The following is a 23,818-nucleotide window of genomic DNA, read 5'->3' on the forward strand; positions in this document are numbered from 1 at the left end:
AGCAGTGGTGGTTGTATTATCATTACACACCCCGACAAGAGAGGACCGGATAGTAGTGAAAGAGACACTGGTCAATACACATCTGTTACATCTAACAATCTGACAACAGGACGGGAAAAGAGAGGGTTAGAAAAAGCCAAGATAATGAGACGTGATGAGGAACAGGTGTGGTACTCCGTACCATCCTGACCACTGTACTAAATACAGATAAATCTACGCTAACTTGAAGATCTAAATAACTATATAATTGATATGCTAAATAGATGCTATAATAGTCTATCCTGGTCGTTATCAATACTCGCAATTCCAACTCCTGACTCACTACAGTGATTTTGATGGAACAAGATGGTTTTATACTGCCAAGGGCGTGGTAGCTCGTACCAAAGGGCGTGGTGAGCTGGAAACTGCTCATGTCACCTGCCACCGCTTACGTCACTTGCCACCGCAACATCCAATAGGAAAAATCAACTGCAGTAGCCACCGTTCAACCTGGAGAGGGCAGCACTCAGACGTTTTTTACACCATATATTGTAGAATTAAAACACTTTATACTCAAATGTCAAAAAAGTTACTCGAATCAATGAACACCACTAATAAAGCGCCATTCGTACAGATTTTTAACTAAAGAAATTGGTTTTGGGTTTAGTTACTCTTTAAAGGCGCTATATAAAATAAATTTATTACTAATACATCATGTATTGCATTGAATCTGACACATCTGCACAACACAGAATATCCTGACTCAGTTTCAAACTCAAATGTCCATTTCCTAAACCACTGAAGCTATGCATATATAAATAAATGACACAATAAATGTAAAGCATATGGCCAAAAATATTTCACTTTGTATCTTTTATTTTCATCCTTACCTAGACATTTAATGTAAATTATTTGCAAATGATAAGAACATTTAGTAAATTATTAAGTATTAAGCAGAAAGCAATGTCTTTTATTATTATTATTATTATTATTATTATTATTACACCCAGAGCAAAACCCTATAATAACATGAAAGCCTGTTACAAAAAAAAAAAAAGTTACTAGTAATTAAAAGAAAAATATTGTAATTGTTAATTTAAAAATCAGAGACAAAATCAGAACTACAAAATATAAACAATTCAGAACTGTGAGATATAATCTTAGGATTGTAAATTGTAAATTCAGCATGAAGACATTATAAAGTCCAAATGTGAGATAAAACAATGCAATGCTTTTTCTTTCTGTGACTGAAACACCCTTCCATATTATATAAATATAAAGAAACACGATTTAAAAAAAAAAACATCTCAAAAACAGTCTGCATGTCAGCAAAAGGAATATTACTGATATTTCTGCTATGGTATAGTTTATCCATTTTTAAAACAAATAAGGAAAATGAACAATATTTGCAAGATGATAAATACTTTCATTGTGGTAACTCCTTGTTAAGCTCGCTAATAACAATGAGTAGTGATATGATTTAATATTCAAATACAATTCTTCATCATTCAAGTGTCAAAGTATTTCATTCTGAGGTGACAAATAAATGTTTGTTCGATTCTCGAGCACACAAAACACACTAATATCTCAAAATTAAATGATTGCAGATTATTGTGGCTGTTCTCCTGCACCCCCCTGTGCCTCCTCCAGCATCTGCTTGTACTGGCTTTTGAAGAAACCAGCCTTGTAAAAGGAGAAAATAAGCAGAAATAAAGCATTTTACAATATAGATAGTGGTGGCAGGTGAAACTGAAAGGCCAGTGATTAAAATTGACTGCATGATGTGATGTACCTTATAGAGGACCCCTGTGATGAGAGCCAGGAGCAGCAGTCCTCCTATTACACCACCAATGATCACTTTAGTCAGATTCACCTCCTCATACACCTCCACTTGAGTATTAACCTACAAAACAGAAACGTTTGAATATTTAGTGCAATCAGATGTCACACTCAAGTCACAATTCCCACACAGATGCATGTCAAATGATAGATACACGATTATAATTTTGGCTACTTAATTTATTAATACAATTGGTGAATTAAATACTACACTGAATTCAGTAGATACTGTATGAACTTTCAATTGAACATTGTAGTCAAGCATGAAATTAAGGTTTTGTTAGCCTTATACTTTCAATACTTTCAAGTCAGTAAGAAATGTTTACATTTTTAAAAAAAATCTTACAGACCCCAGACATTTGGATGGTAATGCAATTGTGTGACTTCCTGACACTTGTACACAGTAACACAGCCACACATCTACAGGAAGTATATAAGTGTAAATTATGTTGACTGTAACTATGCAAAAAGTCTTTCTGTATGGGTTAGGATTAGGTTTCTGGTTGGTTTAGGGGAAAACAATATTGATTGGTCAGTATAAAGGTAATAGAAATGTAAGGAAAGTCCCCACAATTTAAAGAAACAAACGTGTTTCTGTGTGTGTGTGTTTGTGTGTGTAGAGATCAAATGAACACAAGTCACAAACTGTAAAACAATAAATTGCAGTTACAGGAATTTTCAATTAAACGGAGAATGGCTTTGAGAGCTCTTCATACAATCACTGGACTTGACATGAAATCTGACTGAATTACCTGAACAGATGGTGCAGTTTGTTGAGAATCAGAGTTAAATAAAACATATTTGCTCTTGTCATAATCCATAGATGCTGAACTGACCAGCTGAAAAACAGCAGCACTGAGTCCAATCTAAGAGAGACACAGATTATGACATTACAAAATGATGACAAAAATATGAATATATGGTCTGTTTTGTGATATGAATCTGCTTTTAAATCAGAGACCTGCTCAATCCATCCAGAGCTCACATTGCCAGTTATATTATAGAACATCTTTTCATTCTTTATAAGAGTGACGTCACAGCTGAACTCGGAACACTCCGCCACAGAGCAGTTCTGACACACACACACACACACACACACACACAAACACAAATGTAAACAATTATGGAACACAGTGAATTATTAAATAAAAGAGGAAATCAAAATTAAAAATAAAACAAAACTCAGAAAGTGTCCTCACCACTGTAAGCTGACTTTTAATAATGTCCATAAAATTGGAGAAAACAGGCTTTGTCGCTTTCTCCCATGTACAGCCAAAAATCTTTAACGTAAATAAATAAATAAATAAATATGAAATTAAAGGGCACCACAGATTTCAACAATGGGTTACAATTTTTTTTTTTTTTTTTTGGTGACATCATCAAACTAGCTTCTGAATAATAATGGGTGAAGGATGAGATACTGTTGTTGTTTTTTCCTTTCTTTTTTCAGAAATTATTGAATTAATAGAATCAGTGTATAACTTTTAATATAAGAAACACACTTGCAGACTTGAATTAGTCCAGATATCAGCATCACCAACTTTCACTGGTACTCTGATGAAAACCTTGAAAGTTAATTCTCTAAACTCATTTTCAATCTGAAAGGATAAAAATAAGTGTTATATACAGTGTAGCAATGATATGAAAATATAGTTGTAAGTAAAGCAGTTTATTTGACAAGAATATACGGTAACACTTCATAATAACGTCCTCTTATAAGTTATTTATAAATTATTAGTTAATGATGAACTAATCATTTACAAAACATGACTATACTTTCATAAATGATTAATAAGTCATAAGTTAATATTTTAGTAATGTTTTATTAATTCAGTTATAAGTCACTTATAAGTTATTGGTTGAACAAATCATTTACAAAGCATGACTATATTTTCATAAATTATTAATGAGTGGTATGCTGACAATTTACAAATGTATTGTAAGTTATCTTAAATAAAATAAAAATATATTTAAAAAAAAAAAAAAAAATATATATATATATATATATATATATATAACTTATAACGTTATTATAAAGTTTTACCGAAAATTATATTTAAATTTTTCTACTTCAAAAGTTCACATTAAATTCAAAGTTCAATTATTTGTGTAATTTACTAGCAGTTTGCTGAGAGAAAATTGTTTCTGTGCCAATTTTTTTTTTTCAGCGTACTTACAGATACAGAATTTGAGCTAATACCTTTATTATCTGCTGGACTGGTTTCATAAGATCCTTTCTCCCTGAAGTAAAATTAATGTGGATGGTGGAGTTATCATCCCTGTCATTAAAAATGAAGAAAGACAATAACAAAGTTACAGTATAGGATAAAGAAAAATGAGGTATTGTTAACGATTTATGCAGAAACATGGAGCAGGGCACTAACCTTATCATGGCAATAGAGATGCCATATTTGACGCCAATGGTCTTTTCTTTGAGTAACTCACTCTCTTGAGAATGTTTGTCATTTCCACTGTGAGAAATTGAGGTTTTGTTTATAAGCAACATTTTTTAGCTTTTTTTTTCATTCAAACAACTTAAAGCACACAACAGTCGCACAAAGATGATGTCATACCTTGTGACCGCAGCCTTAAACATCACATTTTGGCCCAGTGTACTTTCTTTATTAATACTGTATGTAATCTCAAACACAACCTAGAATTTGGATAAAAATGTCAAAATATGAAAAATAAGACTGAATGCTTGACTAGTTCAAAGATGGTAATTTGTCAACAGAACAAGAAATTTAAAGTGCCCCTATTAAGCCATTTTTACGGTTCCTAATATTTGTTATGGCCATCTCCTACAATAAGATACATACAATACAATAAAATATGCATTTAATATCATCTCATTTTATAGCAATTCTCAAACGATTCATTCGAAGCAGTTCAAAGATTCAGTCTCTCTAAACCCATCCTTTCCGTGAGCCTGCTCTGCTCTGATTGGTCAGATGGCCTAGTCTGTTGTGATTGGTCTACGGCGTACAGCTGTGTCAGAAACGATACGCTCATTTCAATAGCTCTGTATTTTGAACGTTATATAGAAAATATAAACATCTATTATTTATCATACTTACAGGTTGTGACTCAGTGTAGCACCTGGTCCAAATAAACAGAATACTGATTCATCTTTCAACAGCAAGCGTTTTGTGAATCTTGCATTGAACTCCCCGAGATTAGAGAAGAAGTCTTCAGAAGAATTACGTGTTTGTGGGCGGGATCAAATTCTTCGCGGCCAGCCAATGTAGAACATAGGCATGCATTATGCAAATGTGTTACCCTGGGACATGTAGCCATCACGGAAGTGGGATTTATAATACTAAAAACTTGTTTCAGCTGTTGATTCTTTATTTTGAGAGACATAATGTTATTTATTGTGCATTTTCAGCTTTACAACTTTGCAGAGTGTTTACATTTACATAAAGGTACATTACACACTGCATGAAAGGCAATATTGGAAATGGCATATTAGGGTCACTTTAAGTTGAATGGATAAGAGTGTCTGTTAACAGCTTTGAGTTTAAAAACAGTCAGTAAATGAGTGTGTACAGTATGTGCACATAAGTGGGGCTGCATGATAAATCATATCTGAATCATGATTTCTCTTGATGAACAATAATTGTTGGGAGACTGGCCTGGTTATTTATCCTGAAACCCTTTTTTTTTTTCTTTTTTTTTATGTTACATTGTACATTTACCTTATCTTGTATTAATAATAAGCCTCTAATAGCTTTCATTGTTGCCAGATGTCAAGAGTTTAAAGGGCTGCTTTATTTATATTGTTTGCGATTGTGGTTGCTGAATAAATGCACACATTCAACTACTGTGCTACAACAATAACATTAAAAAAAAGGTTTAATGATAAAAAAAAAGAAAAAAGTGTTTTATATGCAAGCAGACTTGAATAAAATAAATCTGTGTATGAGCTGATGTTCTCTTGATTAGTGCTTACAATCACTAACATGCTAATATGCAATCATTTTGAGGAAATGTAAAAAAAAAAATGTCTTAATCGCATTTTTAATTTTTGAGAAATAGAATCATGATTACATCATGCAGCCCTACACACTAGCAAAAGTGTGTCGCAGATGTGGTTGTTGACCTGAAAGTTGCCCTTAAGGATGGGTTTACTGATGTAGCAGGTGGTTTCTCCTGGTTTAACTCCTTGCACACCATCCAGGGACACACATTCTGCTCTGCCCTGTACATGCAGAGAGTTTATCATATATTTCAGTACATATTTTATTGCGTCGTCAGTGTTTAACAGCAAATTTGCTTTAGAAATATCATTGTTATCATGATTAACTACTATTAGTTGCAGCATTTGTACCTTTGTGTCTGGCTTTACCTGTTTAGATGTGATTCTCCTGTAGGAAAGTCCAGAGGGGTAATTAAGGCTGAAGAGTGTGTTGTATGAGTTTTCTCCTCTGTTCTCTACAAACACTGTCACATTGATCTCCTGCATGATCCCAACCTCTATATTTCTAGCTCTGGATCACAAAAACAAAAGTGAGGTTAGTGGATGTCAAGATCGGTGGAAATTATTCATCTCTATCAATATTAAAGTTTAGAAGTAGAGCAAATGATTTGCTCACCCAGAGAAATTAAAATCCATTCTTAAGTTATCGATACACGTATTATCAGTTCCACAGTCTCTCTCAAAATCTAGCTGTAAAACAAAGTGAGGACATAGAAAAAAAAAAGAATCGCTCATATGTGATGAGATACAGTACAATGAGCTCATGTTCATTGTACATTTCTGCATTGGTTTCTGCTGGCAGTGGTGGGAACCATGACATATTTAAAGCATACCTTATTTACAGTCAGAAATAACCTTCCTTTGATTTTTGCAATATTTGCCATGCTAGATCATTATCTGATGGTCTGTAAGACACTAAGGTGTTTGCACATAAAGTGCATAATTTCTGCTCTTAACTTTACACAGATGAACCCTTACATTGTGGTCTGTGGTGGTCTTTATATATGGATGGAGTATTGGCCGCAAGTTTTGCATTGTTCCAGACGGTAGACCCTCAAATGTAAAATACAACTGATTGGACAATGGGTTCAGAGCATCTTCTGGACAAGCCTGATGGAAACAAGGAGTAATAAGAAATGTTAATAACAAAACACTCAAAAATTATATATGGGTCACTCCTGTTATGCATTTAAATGCCCCATCATATTTCTAAACATGTTAAATAAATATTAAACAACTTTTTATTTATATGTATGTATATATTAAATATATATTAGGAAACCCGAATGACCTCCCAATTTTTTTACTCTATTCATCAAATTCAGGCAAATCCAATCAGAAAAGTTAGTCAACAACAATAACAATACCATTTACATTTGATGCTTACCTCTATGAAAAAACTATGACTTTTGCAAACGTCTTGCAATTTAATGTTCATCACATCATTGTGGAGGCGGTTTTTGGATGAGAAATATGCTCGATATTTCTGTCGCTTGGCATCCAGAATTATGGTGTAATTAATATTTGCAGCTAAATCTAGAACACATGATTGATCGTAATCAGAAAAAATATTAGAAATGCAACAAGATGAAAGATTTCAAGAGTTCACCAGAATACTACAAACCTCAAGCAGAGTTCATATGACTCAAAGACTCAGTTTAAGTATGTAATTAGTTTATGAAAATAATTAACCTGTTAGGCTATGTTTGAATCGGGTCATTTTGAAGCACACTGTCAGGGTGTTTGTCAATGGCATTGTACAGCCTTGTGAAGTCACAGTGGTTGATATTTTGGATGGGTTATAAGTTACTTTGTTTTCCAAGAGCATGATGGGCCTGGACCTGAATGATTCACATAACACAGATGAATGATTACTATTTGTGTGTGTGTGTGTGTGTGTGTGTGAGAGAGAGAGAGAGAGAGAGAGAGTGTGTGTGTGTGTGTGTGTGTGTGTGTGTGAGAGAGAGAGAGAGAGAGAGAGAGTGTGTGTGTGTGTGTGTGTGTGTGTGTGTGTGTGTGTGTGTGTGAGAGAGAGAGAGAGAGAGAGAGAGAGAGTGTGTGTGTGTGTGTGTGTGTGTGTGTGTGTGTGTGTGTGTGCGTGTGTGCGTGCGTGTGTGTTTGTGTTGGTATCTATATTGATGCAGCATGAGATTATGAAGATCTTTAATTAGTGCAGTTTTTCAATAAACACAGCTTCATCCCCCCCACCCCCATGTTCATGTCTTTTTTCATCAGTGGAAATTAAGGTTTTTGAGGAAAACATCCCAGGATCTTTGTCCATATAGTGAACATATTCGGTTGTTAAGTGATGACATAAGAAGCGCTGCTTCCGGGTCCAAGCCTCAACTCGCTTCACTTGAGAATACTACCTCAGCAGCCGTTTATGAGCACTGTTTATTCATATTAATCATTTAAGCTAAACGCTTTCAAACTTTAAGGTATACACTAAAGTCTCCGTGCTCACAGCGTCCCAAACACAAATAATTTTTATATATATTTTTTTATATATATATTTTCATTGTCTGGCTATCTGGGACTTCAGTATGGAGTTAAAGGTTAAGATTATAAATTTTTCGCTAGTATTCTATCACATTGTGAGTTTATATTAGCACCTTTTGTTGTTTTCTCGTGGTAACTGATAGAGAGTTTGGACACGGAAGCGCTGCTACGTGACGTCAGACTTAACAAGCGAATAGGTCCAAATTGCAGTTTCAGTGCAGCTTCAAAGGGCTCTACACAATCCTAGCTGAGGAATATAGGTCTTATCTAACCAAACCATCTGTCATTTTCTTAAAAAAAAAAAAAAAAAAAAAAAACTTTAAATACTTTTTAACCACAAATGCTCATCTTGTTGTGCAGTTAGCTCTTCATCTGTGTACTCCGGTTCAGAAAGGTAGGGTACAGAAAGGATGTCGACTGACATCGTTGTTTTGTTTTGTTGTGTTTTTGTAAAGGGCGTTTGGCTCTCTTTAAATGTTCACTTTGTAAATGCTGGGTCAGTGCTTCCACCTACATCACACAGAACCTTTCCATAGTAACTACGTAATGTGTGAAGTTGAGCTAGTGCACAACTAGTGTTTGTGGTTAAAAAGTATGTAAATCTTTTTTTTTTTTTTTTTTGAAAATGACAGATTGTTTTGCTAGATAAGATCCTTATTCCTCAGCTGGGATCGTGTAGAGCCCTTTGAAGCTGCACTGAAACTGCAATTTGGACCTTCAGCCTGCTGATTTCCATTGAAGCCCTGGAACATTTTACTCAAAAACCTTCATTTATTTTCGACAGAAGCCTGAAATACATTAATATTTCAGATGACATTGGTGAGTAAAATATCAGGAATCTTTTATACTAGAAGTGAACTAATCATTTAAGTCTCTTCAATACCCAAACTAAATAAATTAATTAATTAATCTTAAGCCCCTTTCACACTGCCAGAAAATTGCCGGAAAAAATTGCCGGATTGCCCTGTTTGTGAACACAAACATGTCCCGGGATTGATTCCATGATTCCAGTGGACTTAGTAACATTGCCGTGTTCAGTCCCAGAATGAGCTCTGTGTGAACAAAAGCGAGAACCATTGTCATAAAGGGTGTTTTGTAGTGATGACGCACGTTATTGTGTGACTCTTTTACCACGTGTTTTGAAGGCAGATCATTGTTTGCGACAAAAAAAAAAATTGCAAACTGTAATGAAGCAGAGATCATGTAGTTCCTCACTATCCACGCTGATGCTGAGATCTTTGGCCAGTTTAAGTGAAAGTTAACATGCCTAGCATTTTCGAGTCATGCATTACATGTCACATCCATGTCATGTATCATTCCGGGACCTTTATGGGTTATTTGTGAACGCATGCACAGTTTCCGGGAAATCACTGGCAGTGTGAATGAACCAAAATCTAACTTTCCAGGAACAGTTGCCGGGACACATTACCCTTTTATTATCTGGAATCTCAGTGTGTGAGGGGCTTTATTTACTTCTCCCAACACCAGTGGTGTGTGTCTTTTTCAGCCACACCAACACCTCTTTACCCTCCTCTCAGACCATGCTGCCAGTCTCATTGGAGTTGCAACTGCCCCCTCTCTCTAAGACAGTAGTCCATAACCGGTGGCCATCTTGCCCCGTATCTTCTCTCTAGCTCGCACTCTCTCATGATGTCACAATACATATATATACATAAACATATATATAGAGAGAGAAAGAGTTGTTTTAACAGACCTAAGTAGCAGAACTGCTCCCATGGACCCAACAGCAATATCAGGAAGGTTGTCACCACTCTGGTCTAGAGAGGACTGACTCAATGAAATCCCAAAGAACTGCAAACCTGATTGTGCCATTGATCCAGCAATCCTCTGTCATCACAGACAAGGAATGAAACATATAATGAAAATATTAGAATGAGCCCCTGAAGTGATCTAAGTAAAATTAATGCATGCAAGTTGCTACTAAGCCTTTAAACTGCCACCAACCAAGTCTTTTTCACCTGTGAATATTTGGGATCTATTTGATCTGGTCCTCCATTGAATATGTAGACACTGCCCCGTCCATCATCCTCTAAAGGAGCTCCAATCAGCACATCCATGTAACCATCATTATTCAGATCTGCTGGACTGGCCAGAGAAGAACCAAACCGACCCCTCTGACCTGCCATTCCCACCAGCACCACACCAGAAAAAGTGAACTATAAGATTAAAAAAAAAATTAAAAAAGGCAGAAGAAACAAATTCTTTAAATCTGAATTATTTTTCACATTGTTCTAAAAAGTTTATCCCAATCATTTACCTGACTTGTAAAGGTGTAAACAAACACTTTACCCTCCCGGTCAGGCTCCGTGTACATTGGTGCTGATACCAACAGGAGGTCTGTTCTGAAGTCCCTGTTCAAATCCACCACACAAACCTCAGCTCCAAAATATGAGCCAATCTGAGGCTGAGAAAAGAGAAGTTCGACCACTAATTTTAGCTTTATCTACTTTCTTCCCATATTAGAAGGATTTCAAATCCTTAAAAAGTAATTTTTTTAAAAGTAATCATTTGTTTTATGTTACATTCAATTATGAGTTCATATTAAAGGTAATGTTACTCAAAGAAATGAGTAACACTAATATTTGCTAATGTCATATCATTATAGACTGCACAATAGTACCACAGCATATTTTCTTGTCTGATCAGGGCGATAACTGCCGTAGACACGTATAAAATAGAATTGGGATTGGTCCTGAAAACTAAAGTGTAATGTTGTTGGTTGACATAAAAAAAAATCCCTTTGTGATTTTATGAGCACGTTGGCTTCCACATCTATAAATAAAGCCTTTTGATGACATGAAATTGTGGTGAAAAACCTATCATAAATCCAGGAATGGGTGTGAGGTGATGGGGGCTGCTTTTAAATATCCACATGTTAAAATCAAACTTACAGCAGCACTGTAATATCTTTACTTATTACACAATCATTGCGTAGGGAAAATGATACTGTGATTATTTTTATTTGTGGTTTTGATGCAAAAAATTGTGAACAACCATGGGAATCTCCAGCTCTTTGTTTTGATTGGTTCTGATACGTGATACAGTGACTCGTCCTTGATGCTTGTATCTTGGTGCTCCAAGAATAGCATAGCTGGTCCCTGAAACTGTTGCAACAGTCATCGAATAACCTTCAGACAAAATTCAGTAGTTCAGTAGTATGCATGTTCTGAGTTGCTTTTGCAGTATATGAGAAACTGACTTTAAATTTGCATCTATATTTATTTTTATATGTTTCAAAAATAAAACCTTACCTAGATAGCTATCATGCTCATTGCCTGCTTGAAAGGAGCTACTTGAATCATCTTCCTGGTAACCACCTTTCCACTGGAAAGCTCCAACAGCACTCATCAACACACTTCCCTAAACAAAGCAACATTAAACTGTCACTGAATTTGGAAAATATACACCATCTCAATTTGAGTGCATTACAAAAGATGAAAGGGTGAGTGTTGTCTTTGGGGTCACAGTTCTTTTAGTAATCAAAGTTTATTCCTATACAGTTTCAACCTTTAATAAAAATGTATAACAGTATACCCATACTATGATCATTTACTTGGTTTGAAGAGATTAATATTAGGGATTTGGTAAAATCAAATATTATTTACATATGGTGTGAAGGCTGTGCTGAATCCATCCTGTGCAAACTCCAATCTAGAGGAGTCCCCTGAAGTCTGAGTTCCTACAGCAAAGCAATAGAAGTAACCGAAATAAATCATTGATTTAAAGTGATTTAAAGGAACTGTATGTAGAGCTGCTTTAAAAGGGACATCAGATGCAAAAATTTTATTTGCATATAATGTGTCTTAGCAGTGTGTGGACACAACCAGCCTATGGTGACAAAATCCGTGTCCGCAAAAACCTAGACAGCAATATAAAGTCACATTGCTCAGGACCCGCCCATGACTGCTGACAGAGTGTCCCATTTTAGTATATGGCCTGGGACACCCTAGACAATTTTTAAATCTTGACAAATTTTAAAACCATTGGAGACCATAGACATGAAGACAGTTTTTTAAGCTTATAATCCTTATAAAAACGATTTTATAGCCTTAAAATCTAGACTGCGCGAGCACACACTTCACAGCAAGCTATAGCCGTCACTTCACTGTCTCGATTAAGTATAGACCCAATATAATACAGCTCTGTGTAACCCATTTCTAGCCCAAATGGCCTTGAATTTGGTTACATGTAATTTTTTGGTAAAATTACTTGTGAGATGTATGATATTCCATCATGTAAGCAAAGTAAACAGCGTTTCATACGTAATCTGAGTGAAGCATAATTTTAGCCAGTGCAGGTTTTTATCAAATGCTAGTAAACTTTTGAAACGTTATAATTAGAATTACTTTATATTGTATTTAATAATTTTACAGCATTATTAAATACACCATTATTTATTTTGCCAAAATTGATGATAATTTAAAAGTTTCAAAAGTTTACATGCATTTCGATTCACAATTCCCAACCGCTAGATGCCAATTGTTGCATTACTGAGACATGTCTACTGGCAACATTTTGAAAGTTAAAAGAGATCAGTTTTGTGTTTTGAATTTTATTTTTAAATGAAAGAGCACTAAGTAGTGGTGGGCAGAGCTAATCTTCATGAAACACTGAAACAGACAAATAAAATGTGCAGAGGCTTCGATATAATTCGACACCTGTCTCTCTGGTCATTTTCAAGTATTGCTTTGAAACACATTGACAGCGAATCAGTTAAGCGAACTGACGACTTATAACGTATACAGTATGCTGTACTCCTCATTCCACCATGTGGGTTTGGGGAGTGGTTAGTGTTCATGACTGGCATGCTGTCAAAACCTTTCAGGTTCAAATCTGGAGTGAAGCCTAAATATAATTATAATAAATATTTGAAAGTTGTGTTTTTATTGTTCTTTTCTTGTAATGTGTTGTAACATCTCTCTGACAACTGAATGAACATACAGCTGTGCGATTGTATGGTTTGTTCCTGGCCCTGTCGATCAAGAGCAGATCTGGGTCTCGAAACACTTGTGAAAGGCCCCGATGCTGATTCGCCTTAGTCACATAACATGGTTGTTTAGAATCACACTTCAGAGCAGTGTTTCGAAACATCTGCGCTTAAGGATCTCGACACTGTGTCGAAACGGCAGTTTCGCGTCACCCATCCCTAGCACTAAGTTTACCTGTCAGAGAGCAGTGGGCAAACAGGAAATTGCTACTTGGGGCCCATTTTCATACGTTGCTTACTCAGTTAGATGGATCTGATTGTTGACGATTTGGCATGATCTAGGATTATTTGGTTCTTCGAAGCTCATCCTGGAGTTGCTTTCATAGCAACAGGTCTTAAACCTGCTCAGGAGCACGTTGCTATCTTGCCGCCAGCCAATCGCTGCACTGCTTTTCACAGGTGCGTTCGAAGAACTGAATGCGCTCGGTGCACAAGATGGCGCCAGTGAGCTTCAGCGACGTGAGTGTGTGCACTGCATACCTACTTCCGGTCTTGCGACGTTCTCATATACTATCAGGGGAAACTTCATATGAAACCTGGCTAGATAAAATTCATGTTTTTCATATTGAAAAGCGGATAGTGGTATATTAAAGACAAGAGAAAACATCCTCCCTACATTATTGCGTACCTCTGTATGGAAATTCATTAAGACAAAACAGTGAGATTGCTTAATTCTTTCTTCTGTTGATTATGCAGTTCAGCATCAGTGGTTAGTCAGTCCACATGGGTTCTCTTAATTCAAACAAAAATTTGTGATACTGTACATTTATGGAGAGTTGATTTTGTTCTGACGTTTGCGACTCAAACGAGTCGCTCAGAGATTTCTGCATGAATGTTTTATTTGATAAGTGTAACTACAATTCAACAATTTGATTATGGTATGCATTATATTGGCATTAATTGAAAGATCAGTGTTTGCATTACCTGCATGTTTTTATTAATATTTATCTGTTTTGAGAAAGATCTATTGCATAAATAATTATCTGTCTATAAGCAGCGCAATAATTGTACTATTTATTTTGCATTAATTATATGATAAAACAAATATTTAAAGTTATGTGTTCGTTTTTTTTTTGTTTTTTTATCAAAGTTAACTATGTGTAAAATATTAAAATATGTTGTGAAAATGATGATGGAACAAACAAACTGATGTATGTGCACAATTCAGAAATGGATATTTATGAAGATCAATCGCAGCCCATGTCTAAAAATAAAAAAAAATCTATGTAATACAAACATAATTAATAATTGATAAATAAATCATTCAGACATTTACACAATTGGTAAGGAAAAATATATTGTGTGTAGCTATGTGTACACAACATGCCGACAACTTACATTTTGTGAACAGTAGGGATTAGTTTATTACATTAAACTGACCCAAATATAGTTACATTTCTAATGCACTTGCTCAGTTAACTTTTATAGTATAGTAACAATAGCAGTGTAGATCTTATTTGAAGTTGAAGTGATATTATAACTCCTGTAAACATATATAGAGGGTAATAATTGGATGGTTCTCTACGCTAGCATTTAGCACAACTGGAAGTATCCATGTACACACTCGCTAGACCAGAAATCCAAGATGGCGGATATGCAACTAGCCCATTAGCCAGATCCTGATTAGCGCTATTATATCATATTGGATACTTTTACTTTAGTATACTTTTATATTCTAAAAAGTGGACCAATTTTGTCTCAATGAGTATTGAAACAGTACACTTACAAATATACTACTAGAACACTCTTATACTTGAAGTATACTTAAAATATACTTTAACTTTACTTGGGTAAATTTAATAAAATAAACTTGAAGTATACTCCTTTTTGGTAAGGGATAAACACAAGATTCATCCTTTTTTTTCTCCCAACATCAAGAGGGGATGCAGTGGATTTGTTTTGGTTTTGATGCTAATGCACCAAAATATAAACATAAATCCATTTACTGTATGTCTGCGTAAATAATTTTACTCCAGACTACTTTCTGAATGAGAGACAATTCAAGGCAGGATTTGCTAAAAAGTTAAAACTCAAGGATGGACCAGTACCCAATATTTGTGATCCAGCTGCACCTCCAGAAGAAGAGAGTCTCACACTTTATATTTTTTATGATTATCAAATCTTTTTACAAATGGCCTTTCCTCTTCCACAGAAGATGTGAGTGTAGATAATTAGCATTTAAAGAGACATGCACCGATATGGCTCGCTGTGACCTGAGCTGTTTTTGACCAGGTAAAAAGGCTGTTCTTTAACCAAAGTATGCTGCAGACATTTCATGAAGACCCTAAAGAAAAGACCCTAACTTTTGGAAAATGGGCATCCAATGTCCCCTTTAAAGCTTCTACAGAATAATCTGTTCAGTTATTCCATATATATATATATAAGCTATTTTTTCTTAATTGTATTGTCTTCTGAGCTGCCAACTTACCTTCAATGGCAATAATGTTCTCTTCCAGTTTTTGAAGAATATTATTTAGTGCATTAAAGTCTGTCACTTTAAACACATGATCATCATCTGGATCAGAAGCAATTGTATTTAACTCCTCTCTTGCACTGTATTTATTAAAAGCATTGCCAACCTAGAAACCAAAAAATATTGTTTCCTTAAAGAGAAATAATGATACAGAGCATATTTCATTGAGATTTGAATGACATGTAAAGAAAAACCTACCCCGATTGCGAATCGTACTATGTTCTTTGCATCTGCCTGTGATGTTACAGATTTCAATGAGTTCCTGTCATGAGACTCTCCATCAGTAATAACAAGCAAGATTTTTTTGGCTGATGGTCTTGCCCCTCCAGCTGAAGTAAATAGCTCATCCCTAGTATTTGAAAAAGAGATTTAGGAGAAAATTTGTTTTACTTTTTTTTCATAAAATGTGGTTTAAAATATAGTCCCCATAAAAACCTCTAGTTTTAACCTCTAATGATAATTGTGTCTCCACTTCAATTCAGTGTATTAATTGTATTTAGCTTATAATTCTTTACATTTAATTTTTAAACTAGATATATAAACATATGAGCAAAATATACATGTAATGGACGACACTAAATAATGTATAAAATGTATACAATTATTATAGTGATAAAGAAGTCTTACACAAGTTTTTGGATGGCTGCTGCAGTGTAAGTGGTACCTGTTAAGTACTCTATACCTGTCACCTTAGACTCCCATGAGTTGTCTTCAGTTTTGAGATCAATGAAATTGTAGTGAATAGTACAATATCTGGAGTATTGAGCAATGGCAAACTGTAAACCAGCAACAGATAAAGTCTCATTATGTGCTCAATAAAGCCAAATTTTTCTCTGATACAATATATTTACACATGGAAAAACACCTCAATGTGTTTCACTTTTAAAAAAACATTGGCTAGATAGTTAGTGCTAAAAATATGTGAGACTATTCCTACCTGTCCATCTCGCTCAATAAAACGTTTGATCACATTTATCACAAAAGTCTTCATGATATAAAAATTATAAGGTCCTACACTCCCAGATCCATCTAATAGAAAAGCTATGTCAATCTGACCAAGACAGTCTGGAAGTGAAGCATAAGTGTGTACGCATGTAGTTAAAATGGCAGTAAAGTTACAAAAGAGAAGAAAATGGTTCATTTAAAAATAAATATATAAATAAATTGAGTGATTATAGCGATCATATTTACCTCTGTATTTAAGGCTCGGGAATGGTGGTTTAAACTTATTGTTTTCTTGGATAAAGCACATGCCTCTGTAGTTGGTAGCTGCTACACATTTCTTTGGAATGGTTGGGCCACAAACCTAGGTGAGATGGAATTGAAACAAATTTAAAGGAATAATAAATCAAATGGTATTATAGACCACAACACCAACCACATTTATTGCTCTGGTCAAATTTTGTTTAGTTGTTGAGACAAGAAAATAAAATAAACATGCGTGCCTCAAATAAATAAATCAAATAAATTATACAAAATAAAATCTACAAATTTTATGACACATAAAAATCTAATACAATGTATTATATTTATATTAAAAATACAAAATGTGTTTTTTCTTTAATGTTTAAACAGTGTTCTCATATTATGTCAGGGTAAATTTACAGAGCATTTAATTAGATTGTTTATATTCTTTAGTCATTTGCAAGTGTGAAACGGTTATAATATATACTTCATTTGTAACAGATGTCTATAGTGTGCTGAATAACTTACCACCACTTTTGAAGATCGTGGATCTTGAACCATGGAAAGCCCAAGAGACATGTTGACAGCTTCTGGAGGAACTTCATTAACATACAGACAGTTTGTTCATTTTCATTAACAAAAACAGCAAAACATCTGAAAGGCTTGCATTGATTGTGTTAAAGAGGGACATAACAAAACTAATTAGATCCTGTCCCACCCCAGAGGTCTTTCTTTATATTTTTAATTAAACTTCCTTCTTTATACCTTTTTTATTATTAAAATGATATAACTAAAAGCATAATTTCATCTGTTGAAATGCAAGGCTATTTTTATCAACTAATTTTAAATATCCATTTTATCAACAACACACCAACATATGATGTTGGAAACAAGGTAACGGGAATTAAAACAGCTCATTTAATATTTAGTATATCCTGATACAGATTTTCTGAAGGTTAAAGGGGGGGGTGAAATGCTAATTTTCACTCAATCTCCTGTTAATCTTGAGTACCTATAGAGTAGTACTGCATCCTTCATATCTCCAAAAAGTCTTTAGTTTTATTATATTTATAAGAGAAAGATAGTCTGTACGTTTTTTTTTTTTTTTTTCAGAAAAACACGAGCGGCTGGAGGCGTGGCGTGTGGGCGGAGCTAAAGAATTACGAGCGCGAGTAAGCTTTTGCGTTGAGAGCGTTTGGAAGCTGTGACATTACCGTGAGGAAAAAAACATCCAAAACAAACCATGGCTAACAGTCAGATTCAGCGTATATTTATGATCCAGAATCAGATCCCGAGGCTGAAATTGAACAAGAGCAGCAGCAGCAACGACTACAGCAGGACGTCTCTATGTGGCATGTATTGAAACTGTATATATTTGCTTAGCGGTTTTGGAAAATGAATAAGTTCCACTTTATGTTAAGTTAACAACACAGAGATATTTGAAGCAGTTTTACTCACCGCCTGCGGTTCCAACACACCCTTTTTCGTGACCCTTTTTCGTTGGGACTGCATCATCCTTAAGAAATAGACGATGTGCAAATCTGTCGTCAAACTGGGCCTTGTTTGTAAAACAAGCATCTTCGAAATGCAGGGAACAAACACAAACACTTGCTCAACTCCGTCGATGCTCTGTAAAAATAAACTCCATCCACTGGTCTCTTAATGCTGTTTTTCTTTTGGTAATCTGTGCAGGGTTGTCTTGCCCTGGCAACCAAAAACACTTCTTTTGTGACATTTCGGTCTCTCGCTCTGATCAGTGAATGTCTCTGCTCTACGGGAGCGCGCTCTTCTGGCAGAAGTGCCTCAGGACACATATAAGGAAATTCCGCTCCATCTAACGTCACACAGACCCATACTTGAAAAAAACTTTCCGATACTTGTGACAAACCGGAAGGAGTATTTTTGGAACAGAAATACTCCTTCAAACGTACAACTTAATTTTTGAAACTTTGTCCATGTTTAACATGGGAATCCAACTCTTTAACAGTGTAAAAAACTCAGTATGCATGAAATAGCATTTCACTCCCCCTTTAAATGCCTCCCTTCTTTTGTTGAAAATTTAAATAAGAATTACTTAATTGTTTCAGGCTATAGACCCTATTTATGGACATTGGTAAATTATATTTCAATTAGTACTAAACCACAAATACCATCAATGTTCAGTGATGAGCAGGTTCTGTCTTTGACCGTGCAGACATAAATCTGTCCTCTTTTATCTCCGGTTTGAATTAAAGGATCACTCACAATCAGACTATAAGGAAAGAGGTAAGAATTAGTGTTAGAATCCACTAAATTAATTTATCATTTAATAGATTTTCTGTGTGAGTAAAAGATGAAAGTTAAAAGAAACAGCTACAGGCAATACAACACCATTGTCGTATGTCACTGTAAGCTTCTTTCAGGAAAAAAGACATGCATTCTAGGCTCAAGCCTTGTCTATGGAAACAGGGGATATATTCTTACTTGCCTATACTTGAACAATCGTTTGAGCGTTTTACTATCAGTGGATCCACAACGTATTGTATTATTTAATTTTTGTCACTCAAAATGATTCATCCTAAAAAATAGAAGCCACAGGCAGCTGGTTCTTTCGGTAGTGGGCGGAACTAATGTCTGTCCGCATTGTTAATTTCAGCCAATCAGTTTGAATCAAAGAAGACAACTTAATATTCACAAGATTAGCAGCATATCAAACTTTTTTTTTACTCCTGTATGACCAATAATATGTCAAGCATGACTACCAGCACAGTTCTGTCATAATAGTAAAAAAATAATAATAATCCATGATTGATGTTTTGTTAAAGGTTTAGCTTTTATGCTTACAAATCGTATCACATTGAATGCAACTTTGTATAAGAAGATGTGATTTTGTGGAGATAAGCATTTTACAGGTCATTCATATATAAATCATCCATTTCAAGGTTTGCAAATTGGGTAAGCTCAGTGCTGTAAGTTTAATTTCAAAATTTGCCAGTAAGTTTAATATTTGTCAACAGGGGGTGCTGACGCCAAAGACAATTCGACGATGATTCTGAAGTCGCACAGTTTAAATAAGCATTTTGACAACCAGTATAATTCTTCATTATGTACAATCGAGCACAAAAGCTATAATCTAGTAGTAGCATTTATTTCAGATTTACCATTAAAGGGCATGTAAACATACAAAACTAACTGTGGTGGTTGAACTCTGTCTCATTGAGCAGCCGATGGCAGCGTGGTGAGTACTGACAAAGTTTTACTTTTCAAACATTATCGGAGGTTGTGTTGCTCTCACCTTGATGTGTCTTTCTGTATAATCTTATAGCCAAAGGATACTTTCTCTTTTGGAGTGAACATTTTCCATGTAGAAGGATCAATGTTAAAAGCCATCACTGACTGAGATACTAAAGTGTTCAGAAAAAAAAGAATACCTTATTAACTAGAGACTGCATTTTTGACAATTAAAATGTATAAAATGCATTTTTCCATTCCTGCTTGCTTATTGGTAAATCCAGTCATGCTAAAATACATGCTATAATAGGCTAACAGACATCAAACACCTTCTCAGCAGATCACCATGTAGCACCAATGGAAGCAATTACAATATAAAGACACATTAAATATTTCTTGTAACCAAAATAATAATGAAACACTTAAAAACTTCAAGCAATGCTATATTGTGATAATAGTAACAGCTAAAAAGTTGCAAACACTCTTTATAAAAAAAAATCTTTATATTGTTTATACTGTTCGGTTTTATTTTAATTGTTTTTCATTCTAAAATATATTAAAACATAAAAAGCTGTCAAGTGCATCTATGAGTTAGTTTTTGCAGTTCATTTTTCAGAAATGCATATTTGTGTGCATGAGTAAAGGCAGAAATCTCATATGAGACAAATTTAGACAGTATAAAAGGAAGTTTACACTTAATGGATTATGTTCTTGCCTTAAAAGGACTGACCATGCTATTACATATGCTGTTACTTTAAAAAGATGGTCATGGTTTTTAACTTATGAGGTTAAAGAAAATTAGATTTTATGATTGATGTTATGAATTTTGAGTAACTGTAACTCCACAGTCAAACTAAAACTGTAAGAAATGTTTTATTCATTTCTACAATGACACACTGACTCATTCATCTACTGTATCTCTGTGTACAACAAGATGAATATTGCAGTGCATTCAAAGTTCATCTTATTACCACTGATTACAATCTTATAAGAAGGTACAAAAAGGCTTAAAACTTGCAACACAAGAAGGCACAAAAAGAGCAAACTTACCACAAAAGATGCATAATATAATGCAAAAGTTCTGGTCCATCATAACCTGTCAAATGTAGATATGAAAGATGAAGAGTCAACCCATACAGTATGTTAAAGTGAGTACTAGATATGGTTGACAGATGTGAAAAGGGGTGGACGCATCTAAACTTAAGAGGAACGACAAATTAATAAAGAGGAAATGAGCATATCAAGAAAGATGAAGCTTTAAAAAACAAATGTTCAAGATAAATATATTGAATGCAAATTATGCTTATTTTTTTGGTTCCTATATTTACATACAATGCAGTTTAAGTAACGTAATAGTTCTCAATAAAAATCACAATGAGAACAGTTGTGGATTTTTAATAAGTAAGAAGCACTTGTGAATAATGTGCATATAAATGAGGTTTTGAAACTGAAGCTGATGCTGTTGTAAATATTTTAGAAGCTGTTGCTTTAGTGCTTTCTATCGACTAAAACTAGTGGTGGTCCTGACTTGAATATATGAAGATATAAATAACCCAGTGGCATTTTGTGTTGAGAAGCTTGGCATGAAACTTCTTACAATGTGTTAAAAATGTGACATACATTTCAACTTTGTTAATTTTAATTTATTTATTTTGTGTGTTGTTAAATTAATAATTACTGGGTGACCTCTGTTGAAGACTTTTATGCTTTAACGGCTCATTCACCTTTTAAAGGCCCTGATACACAACCAACCTATAATGGTAAAAACTCACTTCTTATTCTATAATCTCCATAAATCAGAAGCAGAGTCTGAAAACAGACTGTGATGTCACAGTAGATGTAAGCCCCACCCATGACTGTGATGATCTGCTCTATTCGCATGGATCCTACCCTGAGATGCGTCAAAGAATTTAGGTCAAGTCCACTGACCTATATAATGACTGGATTGCTCATTGAATTCTAAACTGCCATCTGGCAGTGAAACCACAGTGTTTGAGTGGATCTTATCATTCCCTACTGACAGAGGGCATAACTGACTGACAGCAAAAACACTGATCTAAAATCACCCGATTTTTAAGATGGTATCTGCAGTGTTTATGGTCTTTTTGGGCAGTATAAGTGCTATATTAAAATTGTTAATGTGGTTGTGTCTGTACTTGACGGCATTGGTACCTGAGCCAACAAAAAATATATCTTTATGTACACAACTATGCAGGAAACATTTGACATGAACATATATCTGGTATTAGTAACTGAAACTGATTAAAATATGTAATGAATAATACAAAATAAGACTATGTTACTGTATTGCTCTATGATGTATTGAAATTCAAAGCTTACCATGCATCATCTTGGACCTAAAGCTTTATGTCTTTATGTTCTTACTGTATGTAGTCAGTGTTATTTCTCTGAATAAGTTATATTTTTTATGTCCTGATTGAGCAACATCTATTTCAGATTCTTAAATATTACGCAAATTCTATTGCATTTTACTTGCAAAAGCAATTGGAGGAGTAAAATGTTATGTATAAATGTTTATAAATTATTACTTGCTTCAAAATGAATGCTGTTAACAAAATTATTGTTGAAACATTTGCAGTTAGCCTACTGCACAAATAAAAATACTATAACAAAATTACACAAACAGCTAAATGTACAAGGATTATTAAGGTATATGTCTACACAAGACATACATTTTTATTCAGATTTCAGAATGAGCATTTGTAACATATATATTAATATAACTTTTTAATATGCAGAGGAAATTCCTGACATTTAACAAATAACATGCTTAGGATGTTTGAGTTACATGAATGTGCTACTTCAGATATAAACATTTTTTTTTAGTTTTCTCATTAAAAGTGTATGATTTCCTATTAATTGAATAGCATGTATGGGAATACTAGAGAATACCAATATGGCGGCGAAGTGCCTTCACTTTTACTACATCATGAGCAATCAATCCAGTTCTCTTTTATAGATCAGTGGTTAAGAAATGTATTTGTCCATATCATTTTATGCCAGACTGCTACACAAATGAGAGTCAGTTCAACTCTGGATTGCACAAATGTGGATTCTGAAATGCCAACTGTTCTTAAACTTAATATTTTGAACGAGTAAGAATTATACTTCATATTTTCTGTAAAAATCACATTTCTTCATGCGCTTGTTAGCATGCTGTGCAGCTCATGTGGCTAAAGTTACCATTATCTGTGACTTCACAAAGAGCAGAGCAAGTTGTTAGTTTTATCCCGAAAACGCTCACCGTCTGGGTCAGAGTATATTCTGGCAAACTGTTTACCAATCACGTTTCGCAATCGGCAAAGCAAACTTTGGTAAACGCCACTACTAACACGCGACGGGTAACTCCCAATGCACAATGTTCTTCATGTTTTCCAGCAATTTATCATAGAAAGAAGGAGGTTTGAGAAGTAGAAGGCGGGGCAACAAGTTCATGCAAACATATATGAATATACAAGTTTCAGTCAAATATTTATGATTTAGGCCTATAATAAAACCAAGTGTTAAAGTAGAGCGCAAACAATTATATTTGGAACAGTAGAAATGTAACGTTAGAGGCTATCCAATATGCGGTCACTTCGGCGTATTCATTCCGGGGCTAAAGAAAACGGTTTATTTTAGGGAT

The 23,818-nt window shown here is 34.6% G+C and overlaps 1 protein-coding gene across 2 annotated transcripts; it reads right to left on the reverse strand.

Moving 5' to 3' along the window:
- Window positions 1-827: 827 nt before the first annotated feature.
- Window positions 828-23,584, reverse strand: LOC113056406 (integrin alpha-X-like). 2 transcript variants are annotated; one of them, XM_026223177.1, is made up of 31 exons: window positions 23,438-23,584; window positions 21,223-21,268; window positions 20,237-20,345; window positions 19,113-19,213; window positions 17,491-17,561; window positions 16,969-17,083; window positions 16,715-16,842; window positions 16,405-16,553; window positions 15,976-16,126; window positions 15,733-15,883; window positions 11,923-11,996; window positions 11,569-11,677; window positions 11,312-11,445; window positions 10,575-10,721; window positions 10,276-10,473; window positions 10,011-10,144; window positions 7,490-7,638; window positions 7,185-7,333; window positions 6,776-6,907; window positions 6,414-6,487; window positions 6,167-6,308; window positions 5,921-6,019; window positions 4,392-4,471; window positions 4,203-4,289; window positions 4,019-4,097; window positions 3,321-3,416; window positions 3,018-3,098; window positions 2,780-2,890; window positions 2,571-2,684; window positions 1,772-1,882; window positions 828-1,662 (listed from the first exon to the last, which is right to left on the reverse strand). In XM_026223177.1, the coding sequence occupies exons 2-31, from the start codon at window positions 21,263-21,265 to the stop codon at window positions 1,588-1,590; spliced, it is 3,393 nt and encodes a 1,130-aa protein (XP_026078962.1). In that variant the 5' UTR covers window positions 21,266-21,268; window positions 23,438-23,584; the 3' UTR covers window positions 828-1,587. The 2 variants fall into 2 exon arrangements, with proteins under 2 accessions (XP_026078962.1, XP_026078961.1); XM_026223176.1 differs by lacking the exon at window positions 23,438-23,584 and adding an exon at window positions 23,377-23,394.
- Window positions 23,585-23,818: the final 234 nt, after the last annotated feature.

Source organism: Carassius auratus, chromosome 37 (assembly GCF_003368295.1).
Source record: "Carassius auratus strain Wakin chromosome 37, ASM336829v1, whole genome shotgun sequence".
Taxonomy (NCBI): Eukaryota; Metazoa; Chordata; class Actinopteri; order Cypriniformes; family Cyprinidae; genus Carassius; species Carassius auratus.

Coding starts and splice junctions, on each gene's coding strand:
- LOC113056406 (XM_026223176.1), bottom strand. Junction 15,884..15,975: donor TAGTACGATTCGCAATCGGG/GTAGGTTTTTCT, acceptor TTTGGTTTCTAG/GTTGGCAATGCTTTTAATAA. Junction 6,020..6,166: donor GGAGAATCACATCTAAACAG/GTAAAGCCAGAC, acceptor CTGCATGTACAG/GGCAGAGCAGAATGTGTGTC.